General features: G+C 44.5%; 1 protein-coding gene across 1 annotated transcript in view; it reads left to right on the forward strand.

Annotated features, from left to right (window-relative positions):
* Positions 1-340: 340 nt before the first annotated feature.
* LOC104388458 (zinc finger and SCAN domain-containing protein 20-like) overlaps positions 341-11,576 on the forward strand; it is a 25,928-nt gene continuing 14,692 nt past the window's right edge. Inside the window, 1 exon segment of the mRNA XM_009997326.1 lies at positions 341-546. Coding sequence (XP_009995628.1) covers positions 341-546 — 206 coding nt within the window.

An 11,576-nucleotide genomic window follows, 5' to 3' on the forward strand; every position in this document is an offset into this window, starting at 1 on the left:
TCCCCATCTGTTTGGCATCTTATTCTTTCTGTCAGTCATTTGTTCATCTGCTGAGGTGTGGAATTAATGGGAATCACAGATGATGTCTCCATAGTGTCGTGCCCTGAAAGCCACTTCATGCACAGTTGGTCTTGCATAATATTCAATGCATCCCATGAAGGAAATTATATGGGCATGTGCTGCTGGTACACCCTCTGTAAACCTCCAGAAGAATCCACATTCCATGTCACAGTGAAATTGTGAAACCCCTCTATGAGGTGACCCGAAAGAAGAGGGACTTTAATGGAGTCCTGACCACCAGAAAGCTTTTGAGCAGATCAAAAAGGAGATGGTACAGGCAATGGCCCTGGGACCAGTTCTCCCAGGGTCAGACATCAAGAATGTGCTCTACGTCACAGCTGGACACAACGGTCCCAACTGGAGCCTCTGGCAGAAAGCACCAGGGGAGACTCAAGGTCAACCCTTGGGATTCTGGAGCCAGAGCTACAGAGGTTCCAAGGCCAACTATACAACAACTGAGAAGAAGATACTTGCAGCATATGAACAGTTAGAGCCGCTTCAGAAGTGATTGGCACTGAAGTGCAGCTCCACCTTGCGCCCAGATTCCCAGTGCTGAGATTCATATTCTAGAGTAACCTTTCTCCTGTCCGTTATTCCACCAATGAGACTTGGAGGAAATGGACTGCCTTCATCACCCAGTGAGATCCAATAGGAAGACCTAATTCTCCAGGTATCATAGAAACAATTACAAACTGGCCAGAAGGCACCCACTTTGGAATGCCACCACAAGAAGTGGTGAGACGGGCTCAAGAAACTCCACCATCTGATCATTTACCTAAGACTGAGGAACAATTTGTTCTTTTCACCCATGGCTCGTGTTGTTTTGTAGGGAACCGCCGGAAGTGGAAAGCTGCCCTGTGGAGTCCTACATGAGCAGCTGCACAAGCAGCTGAAGGAGAAGGTGAATGGAGTCAGTTTGCAGAGGTCCAAGCCATCCAGCTGGCTTTGGACATTGCTGAGCCAGAGGGGTGGCTCAGACTCTATCTCTACACTGACTGGTGGGTGGCAGCAAATGCCTTGTGGGGTTGGCTAAAGCAGGGACAGCAGAACAACTGGCAGCAAAAAGGTCAACTTGGTTGGGTTGCTGAGCTGTGGAAAGACATTGCAGCTTGGATAGAGAAACTGGTAGTGAAAGTGCATCATGGAGATGCACACGTGCCTCTGAGTTGAGTGAAACAAAGAAAGGTCACCCAACACTCTAAGCACTGTTAAGTCAGTATCTTTATTCACAGCGCCTGACACACAGGGCATGGCTCCTCTACAAATGTGCGTGCCTCACAGGGTAAGGTGAGATAGATAGATATATATGTATATGTACAGCTGATACTTAATTATGTGTAATATTTCTAAGAAATGGTTTACATGTTTTTCCCTTTAGCAAACTTTCTTTTAACTAGTCACAGAGCGTTCCAGATAGGAATGATAACAAACAGTGGAATGTTTCTCTAACTGCTGGGGCTCCAAGGTCACATCTTTACTCTGCCAGCTCAGACACTACAGGGAGATCTATGACCCCCCCGCAGGAGGCTGAGTTAGACATACATCAAAACTGGCCAGAGATATTCCATTCCATAGAGCTACGTAAGCTCAGAGGAAAGTCAGAGATCACAGAAGACAACTTCCTTCTTGCTTCTTCTCCCCTTCCCCTCCACCCCCGGCCGGCACCCGCGGAGGACTCCGTCCATCCCTCGCCGTGGACCCCCAGGCTCCAGCTCTCCTGACCCTAATCACTCTCCACTTTCTCCAACAGTTCTGGGATTTTTTGGGACTGTTCCAGCTCAGGAGATGCTGTGGAAGTTGCTGGGGTTGGGGGGAGGCAAGAGGCTTTTGCTCATATCTGAACATATTTGTATATAATTGTATATATTTTCTTATATCATTAGTGTTTAATGAAAGCTGTGTAGTTAAGTTTTCAATCCAGCCCAGTCTGTCTCTTTTTCTCTCTCTCCTTCCCTACCTGGGTGGGAGGGGGAGGGGATCGAGAGAATTGTTGTCGAATGGTGACAACATTTTATTGGTGCCCAACACTGGCCTCGATTTTAAGCCCATATTATACATTTTCATTAATTAAGAGCATTCAAAATTCCATCTCTGGTGGGAGGAATCCCTCAGATAGCAACAGGCAACAGCTCTGCTGAATTTTCTGAGAGGTTGAAAACTGAACAGACACTTTCTGCAATGAATCTACTGGATCTTTTTCCAAGCATGGAACTGTCCATGTGGTGTGCTGCCAAGAGCATTCAGTTGTGTGGAGCTGCTGTTATTGTTTCATGGTTTATTGACATAACTGTAGCTATAATCAACCATATAAGTATCAGCCTAGTGCTCCTAGGTACTATGATACTGGTCTTTCTGGGGGCATTGTATGTGTACAGTTACAGTACAAATCCTAAAGTGAACAGAACGGTCCATGTTGGTAATAGCAGAAGCAGCTTCAATTTTCTCCTCTCCATTTTCTTTCAAGCTGAATCTGCCAGCCCTGAATCTGAACAGCATTGCTGCAATGAGGATGCTTCTGCTGAATGTTTATAATGTATTGTGGATGTGTAGAGTGAGGCGTTGGTGATGAAGTGGGGGCTGCACGGGTGGAAGAGCATTTTTTGTTTTGGAAATAAAAAAAAACACCTCAATTTTGGGTGGGCAGGAGCATGCACTGCACCTGGAGGATGTGAGACCCTCCCCTCCCTGTCCCCTTGAAGTGGTTGCAGGGGTGCTGGGGCATGGTGAGAGGCTGGAGCTGGGATCAAGCTCTCCAGCCCTCTTCATCACCCCTGGACAAGGATGAGGGTTCAAACATAATCATGGGGGAGGTTTCTTTGGCCACCAATGGTGAAACAGGGTTGTTGTAATGTGTAGTTTGTGAGATGCTTAGCCTGGAAGATAGGAGTGCTGAGGTGAGCTCTGTGTAGATAACCACAAGAATGTAGCTCTGAGATAACAGGACTTAATCATGGGAACAAGATGCTCTGGCAAGCAAGACCGGGAAGGATTGGGCCCTTTGGCTGAGTTCACCGAAAGGACACAGTGGTGAAGATGATGAAGTAAATGTCCAGCAGAGGTCTTCAAGACCATCAAGAGCCAAAAGTGCGTGTGTAGGCGACACAGTATAATATTCCATATTCCATTCCATAGAGCTACGTGAGCTCAGAGGAAGGTCAGAGATCACAGAAGACAACTTCCTTCCTGCTCCTTCTTCCCTTCTCTTCATTCCGTGGCCAGCATCTGAGAGACTATCCATCCCTCACCGTGGACCCCCAGGCTCCAGCTCTCCTGACCCTCATCACTCTCTGCTTTCTCCAGCAGCTCTGGGATCTTTCAGGACTGTTTCAGCTCAGGAGATGCTGTGGGCGTTGCTGGGGGTGGAGGGAGGTGAGAGGCTTTTGCGCATACCTGAATACGTCTGTGTATAATTGTATATATGTTCTTGTATCATTAATTAGTGTTTTAATTAAAGCTGTGTAGTTTAGTTTTCAATCCAGCCAAGTCTCTCTCTTTTTCTCTCTCTCCTTCCCTACCTGGGTGGGGGGGGGGAGGGGATCGAGAGCATTGTTGTCGGACCTGAGTCAAACGGTGACAATTTCTGCTTCTGTTCAAGCACCGCAGACTGCGTGGGAGTGTGTAGTTTAGTTTTCAGTCCAGCCAAGTCTCTCTCTTTTTCTCTCTCTCCTTCCCTACCTGGGTGGGGGGGGGGAGGGGATTGAGAGCATTGTTGTCGGACCTGAGTCAAACGGTGACAATTTCTGCTTCTGTTCAAGCACCGCAGACTGCGTGGGAGACTAGCACTCTCATCTTTTGCCCCATGGTAAATTTTTGGGCTTCTTGGATATTAAGGACAACCACAGCTACTGCTGGGAGACAGCTGGGCCATCCTTTGCTGCCTTCATCTAGTTGTTTGGAGAAGTATGCTGCAGTTTCTTTACAGGGCCAAGCTTTTTTGCTAACACTCCCAGTGCTATTCCTTGTCTTTCATGTGAAAATAGCCAAAATGGCTTTGAGATGTCAGGCAGTCCCAGTGCAGGGGCTCTCATTAGCTCTTGTTTGAGCTGCTGGAATGCCCTTCATGTCTCACCAGTCCATACCAATTTGAACTGACTCCTTTTTATCAACTCCTGCAGTGGTTTTACTAAAAGTCCATAGTTACAGATCCAGAGTCAACACCAGCCTGTCATTCCCAAGAATGTCCATAGTTCTTTTACCGTTTGTGGCAGGGGTGTCTGGCACGTGGCTTCTTTTTGGTCCTTCCCCAATGTCCCTTGTCCTCTGGAAACCTCATATCCCAATTAGATGACCTGTTGTTGTATCAGCTGGGCTTTCTGTTGAGAGACTCGATATCTGTTAAGACCCAGGAAGTTTAACAGACTCACAATCTCCAGTTCATGCAGCTTTCTTTTGTTCTAGTGCTAAGAGTATATCATCAGTAAAACTCCTCCTGGGTCTGGGAGCTCCCAACTCTCAAGTTCCCTTGCTAATTGATTACCAAAAATAGTAGGATCGTTCTTAAATCCTTGTGGCAACACTGTCCATGTCAGCTGAGATTTCCTTCCTGAATCAGGGTTTTCCATTCAAATGCAAACAGATGCTGACTCTCCCTGGCTAGACCTAGACAGAAGAAGGCATCCTTTAAATCCAGAATGGTGAACCAAATCAGATGATCTTTAAGTTTGGTTAGCAAAGTACACGGGTTGGCCACCACTGGATGTATATCCTCGGTGATTTTGCTTATTGCTCTTAAATCCTGCACTAACCTGTAACTTTCGCCATCTGTTTTCTGAATTGGTAGAATGGGAGTATTACATTCTGATTCACATTCAATTAGTAATTTCTACTTCAGAAATTTGTCAATAATTTCCTTTATTCCTTTTCGATCCTCCAATCTTAATGGATACTTGTTTTATTTTCACGGGCTGAGCCCTGATCTCAATTTTACTACTACTGGGGCTGCATTCTTTATCTTCCCTGGGACCTCAGGTGCCCATACTCTGGGATACACTTGATTTATTATTTCTGCAGACAAATTGGACTTAGCTGGGATGTGTATTAGGGCTAGACTTGGGATTTCAGCTAGCTGATCCTCTCCAACTGTCAATTCCATGTTGTTTTACCAAATACTATTTTTGCCCCTAATTGCTCCAACAGGTCTCGACCCAACAATGGTATAGGTGAACCTGGCATGCATAAATATTTATGAATGCCCACATGCTTCCCTAATTTATGTTTCAGAGGTTGCAGAAAAAATGCCTTCTCTTGTTGGCCAGTAGCCCCCATTAGAGTCACAAAATCCTGACCTTTTGGTATGAATTCTTGGTTTAATACAGAAAAGAAGGCACCAATGTCAACTGAGAAATCTACTTCTTGTCCCTTTTCCCCTAGATTTACTTGAACCAGTGGATCTGCAAAGGTAGATTCCCCAGGTCCCCATCATTGTGTGGCAGCCATAGCCACTGCCTTCTGGGGGGTTCCATGCCCATCTTTTCCAATGTCCTGTTTCTCTGCAATATGCACACTGATCTGACCTCAGGGGCTGATGCTGATTCCCTCTTCCCCTCAGGGGCACTCCTCTTTCCTTTCCCCATGGCACCTGATTTTGTTTAGTTAAAACTACATCTCCCTCTCTATTCCTATTCACTCTCCATGCTTCTTCCATTAATTTTTCCTAATCTCTATTGGCTGGTTCTTTAATTTTCTGTAGTTTCTTACTTATATCCTTTGCTGACTGCCCCAGAAGTAGGGAAGCCAATTGCTTTCTCCCCGTCTCAGAGGGTGGATTGAGAGTGGTGTATTTCCACATTGCTACTCTCAGCTGATCAAGAAACTCAGAGGGGGTTTCAGTTTGTCCCTGTTTCACCAGATACAAAGTAGCTCAATTTACAGCTTTAGGTATAGTTCCCTCACATGCAAATTTGATTCACCCTTGATATGCTTTTAACATTTCATACTCAAAACCTATTTCTGTTATGGGTAGGTAAAACAATAATCACTGTTACCCATTAGATATTAAAGTCACACTGTTTCTCCAGCCGTTTTCCACTCAGAGCACAAAGACAGAGGATCCCACTTTTACACAAACACAGTTATGGCTCACAAACACAATTACAGTGGACAGATCTGGCTTTAAGATAGAACTAAGTCTTCTGCTTCGTTTGCCTCCGGCCACGACGGAACCGCAGATCAGAATCCACACTCGCTTCGCAGCGCAGCTGCATCTCACTCGCTCACACATCCAGCTCACAATCCAAATTCATGTCAATACCGAAGCAGAAGCACACCACTGTCTACCGGGAGCACAGCACTGTGTTGCAGTGGAGCACTGAAGCAGAAGTACACCTTTGTGATACACTGAAACAGAAGCACATGCAGATGTACACCGGGGTGCCAGCTACCTGGCATGCACTATCCTGCACAAGTTCCCTTATGACTTATGGAGAGCACTCAGAGCAGACAACTGGTCCCAGAACAGAACAGAGTAAAGCTAAATAATACCATTTTGCCAGATGGTCCTTGTCTGCCCCTGCAGTGATCTGACTGAGGCGAGGAGTCCCTCCAGGGAAATCCCCAGGAGCATCCAAGAGAGTCCTGTCCTCAACAGGTCCAGCAGCCATGCAAAGAGTGCCCCATCTGGGGTGTCAAACTGAAACAAAGAAGGGCCAGCCAACACTCTAAGCACTGTTCAGTTGGTATCTTTACTCACGGAGCCAGGCACACAGGGGATAGCTCCTCTACAAGTGTGCACACCTCACAGGGTAAGGTGAGAGATATATCTATACAGCTGATACTTAATTATGTGTCATATTCCTAAGAAACGGTTTACACATTCATTAGTTTCCCGGAAAATAACTTACATAAGTGTCCTCCCACTATTGCATGCGTGTTAAGTCCATTAGGGTCTCCTGGGGGTCGTTTACTTCATCCTTGAGTCTTCCTCACAGGAACCTCTGACCAAATTCTGTCTCTACTCCCGTTCCTCTCTGCTGACTCCACAGTAGAACTGGTGACAGCAGCGTCCCTACTCGCAGTTGAATGGCTTTTTTCTTCTTCAAGGACCCTTGTATTTCTTCCCTAAAACTACAGAAGAGCTCACACAAAAGGCTTTTACAACTCACTAGCAGCAGTCCCAGATGAGAGATTTACACCCTACAAGCAGTTAACTATTTGAAGTCAGACTTCGGTTAATGCTCTATTTCACCAAGTAGGGAAGGAAAGAGAGAATGAGGAGAGAGACTTTCTGGATTGAAAAGTAAACTAGACAGCTTTAATGAAACATTAATGATAAAATAAATATGTATAATTCTACACAAGCTTGTTCAGGAATGTGCAAACCCCTCTTGCCTCCCTCCACCCCCAGCAGCTCCTGCAGCATCTCCTGAGTTGTGAGCAGCCCCGAAATGTCCCAAAGCTGCTGGAGAGAGGGCAGAGCAGCCAGAAGCTGAGGGGAGAGTGTTGAGGGTCAGGAGTGCACGAGCCTGGGGATCACAGGGATGGATGGAGGGATGTGTGGATGGATGGATGGATGGAATAATTGGTTTTGGTTTAGCACTTGGAAATGTTTGAGGATTGTTTCACAGTCTGCGGACATAGGGAACCAACTCTCCATTTTTCAATTAAAGGTACAGGTTAAGAAAGAAGACCTGTAACAAAGAAAGAAACAATCATTTCAAATGTGTTTGTTTGTTTTTCCTTTAGTTTAACAGGATCTCGTTTTAAATGTGCTTACACTCTTCAAGATAATAAAAAGTCTGCTTTCTTTTTGCTGCCCCTCTCATCTCCATTACACCTGTTCAGGATTTTCATCTTCAGCAAAAGCCCCTGGCTGTCTCTCCAAGTGTTCTTTAAGGCAGTTTTACTTCTTCAGCAGCAGAACAATTGCTCCTGTAATTTCTAATCTGACATTATGACCTTTTGACATTTAAAAAGCTCCTTTTTCTTTCCAGCTTATTCAAGTTTGTCACTCTGTGTGCTTTTCTTCTGTCTTCTTGGTTTTTTGTGTGTGTTTTCCTTTTTATTATTACTCCTGAAAAGGAAAACAAACAAACACAGAGAAATCAGACTTCTGTAGTCTGTGTGTGCTGATATGTACCTGAAGGTTCATTCTCTGAATCAGAGCCAGTGTTTCCAACACCGTATGGCTTTGGATTACTTCCTGGCAGAAAAGGGAGTAGCGTGTGTAATATTGTGTATAATCCCCATGTGTGTTTATCATCCCAATTCAGACACCACAGTTGGACAAAGAAGAGCAGAGAACATTTCTTGGGCCTAAATATCCCCAAACAACAGCAACCTAGAGGACAACAGCATTTTTGCTGCTTATGTTCAAAGAAGCAGCATCACCTCAAAAAAAACAAATCCCACCTTGTTGCCTCCTCCTTTTCCTTGCAAATCCCATCACTAACTCACCCTAAAATGCCCCTTATGGGTATTTTTCCTCCCTGAGTACTCCCGTTAGGCCCTCGTTCCCAAAAGTGATATGATAAGGCGCTGGTTGAGAACCCCCATTCTATTATTGGATCTTCTGGGTGGAGAGGTCCCAGAGTTTGGAAGAGTCGGAGGGCATCTTAATTTCTTTCAGGTGGGAATATTCCAGGTTCCTCCTTTCCACTTTATTCCCAGAAATTTTGCTTCCTGGGAAGGTGGTTGCCTCTTTTCCTCTGGGATTTCTATGTGCATGTCAGTTAGATGCTTGATTATAGCATCATAAACTGCTTTTACCTCCTTCTCACTTTGGCCCCCTATCAGAACATCATCTATGTACTGATAGACTTTGACATTGGTGTTATTCTTGATTTCTGGAATGTTTTCCAGTTCACATGCAAGTGCATGATGAGCCAGTGTGGATGAATGTTTATATCCCTGAGGCAACCTTGTGAAAGTATACTGCACCCCTTCCCAAGTGAAGGCAAAGTATTTTTGGTCCTCAGGATCAATAGGGATTTGGAAAAACATGTCCTTTACATCCAGTGAGGCTAGTACTGGGTGTGCTGCTTCCTGGATTTCTAATACCAAATCAGCAATGTTAGGTACAGCAGCTGTGAGTGTGTCTGTATTGGCATCCAATTTCCTGTAATCAACAGTCATCCTCCATTTACCATTTGGTTTTCTTACAGGCCAGATTGGGGAGTTAAATGAGGGCACAATAACGCCTTTTTGTTTTAATTCAGAAATTACTTCTTTAATGCCTTCCTTTGCAGCAATTGGAATTGAATATTGTTTCACATTTGTTATCCTGCTTTGTGGCACGACACTGTAACAACCTTATCTTTGGTGTGGATTTGCCAAAATTCCAGTAACGGCCTTCATCTTTCCACGCTCGGCCTGTGAGAACATCCATTCCTAACAAATTGTACAGAATGTCACCCACAATCATTTCAGCCTGAATCGGTTTTTCTTCTCCTGGTAGATTTAAAGTGACTTTAGCTGTTTTTTGTAAAGCAGAGTTGCCAAATGCTCCACTTACATATATTGGCTTTAGAGATGGTTTAACACCACATTGTTTAGCTACATCAGCTTTCAGCGTGGAAATTTGTGCTCCCGTGTCTACCACAAATGTTACAGGATAACGCTTTGGCCCAACAGCACAGGTAAGTTCTAAGTCCCCATTTTTATTTTGAACTAACCTTAGCACATTTTGCCAATCTTTTGGAGGACTGCAAGTTTTAGGGCCTGATTGATTACTGTTTGTTTGCCAATAATTTTCAGTTTCTGTATCAAAATTCTGTCCTTTTCCCCTCCTTCTCTGTCTCTTAGATTTTCTTTTATTTGCAGAAGGAGGGGTATTTAGTTTCCCGAACTATTGGATCTTTCTCTTGATCTTTCTCTCGAATCAGATCGTGAGTTATGCCTTCCAGATTGATTTTCTCTTGGATTAGACCTCAAGTTAGGCCTTTTAGGCCACTCTTCTATTAGGTCCTTCAGGAACTGATAAGAATAATTCCTGGACAAAATCCTCTGTGGGATACCTATACGCCTGGCTTCCTCCTTAAGCTTAGCGTACGGCCCCTTGTCATTTTGTGATGAATCACTTTGATTTGTAGGACGTTGTTTTCTATATGTGCTATTCAGATTTCTGTTTTGTTTGCCTCTATTCACGACTGTCCAGTCACCCCGTGATTTCTCCTGGTGCTTAGGAGGAGGTGGGTTTCGGGGTGGCCTAGCAGCCACATCAGCATATGAAGGTCGAGTGACTGGTCTCACTGCAGAAGGCTTACGGGATTTTCCAGAAATATCTATACCGTATTCCTTGCAATAATCTGTCAGTTCTCTGACCAAATCAGACCATGTAATTCCCTGTAACTTTCCACTTTGGATTTTTTCTTTAAGTTGGATGACTACCGGCTGAATTTGTGAAGGGAGTCCCCTGATTAGAGCATTCAATCTCTCGGGTCTCACTCGAAGTTTCATAGGATTCCTGTCACCTGGTACTAATCTATGTTCATAAATCATTTGAATTACGGGAAGGCTTCATAATTTCTATTTTATCATTAAAAGATAAATGCTTTTTAACTGACTGATCAGGTAAAGGCATCTGCGACGAGCTTGCAGGCTTGCATTTTTTTATTGTCTCATAGCAGTCCTGAGGCTCATGGCGCTACGACTCTGAGGAATTTGAGGAGTCTGAGGCATCCCCAGAGTCCTCCTCCCTTAAAGGGGAAGTATCTTTTTGTTTTAGCTGCTTTCGCAGCCATTCAATCTCTTGTTGTAGACCCTCATTTCCCTGTCGCAGTTCTGTATACTTCTGTTCCACTTTTACACATTCTTGCTGCAGCCCTGCAATCACTTGTTGCAACCTTTGATTTTCCTGTTGTGACTCTCCACTCACTTCTTGCATCTTATAACATTTTTGTTGCCACCCCTCATTTTCTTGTTGCAGCCTTGCAAACCCTTTCTCAAAACCTTGTTGCAGCCTTTTAGACCCTTGCTGCAGCTTTGTAACCTCATGCCTTCGCTTTTCCCCATCGTGCCATGCAATCGTGGCCAGGATAAAGAAACAGCTGCCCCATATTTCTTGATACTCTTTTTTATTTCTCTAGGAAAAGGGAAATCCTTATCCAGATTTATAAGGTTATCTGCAATGATACGGAAATCTCCCTTCATATAGTATGCATGAGCCCACATATATTCTCCAAAGGTTGGAATGTATTGGTGCTTTTTAAGGTAATCCCAAAAGGGCTGCACAAACGCATATTTGCACAGTTGTTGCTCAAACAGAGAGGGAGATGGAGATGACCAGTCCTGAACCTCAATATTTTGTGCATCAGTGGCACCTTTTACATGAGTGGTATCTTCTGCTTGAGTGTTATTTTCTGCAGAAGCAGCCTCAGCATTGGTACTCTCAGTGCTCATCTTGATACCAATTAAAATAGCTCTTTAAAAAAAAAAAAAAGTTAATTAACAATTGAGAGCATGGTATGGGAGCTCCTAAAGACCCTCAATATCATGCTTCTGACACCAAAATGTCACGGGCCGGTACCGGGGCGGGCTACTGGCTGTCAGGATGTTTCCGTGACCACCCCACCCCCCCCACC

Source organism: Chaetura pelagica, unplaced genomic scaffold (genome assembly GCF_000747805.2).
Source record: "Chaetura pelagica isolate M959 unplaced genomic scaffold, ChaPel_1.0 scaffold5, whole genome shotgun sequence".
Classification (NCBI taxonomy): Eukaryota; Metazoa; Chordata; class Aves; order Apodiformes; family Apodidae; genus Chaetura; species Chaetura pelagica.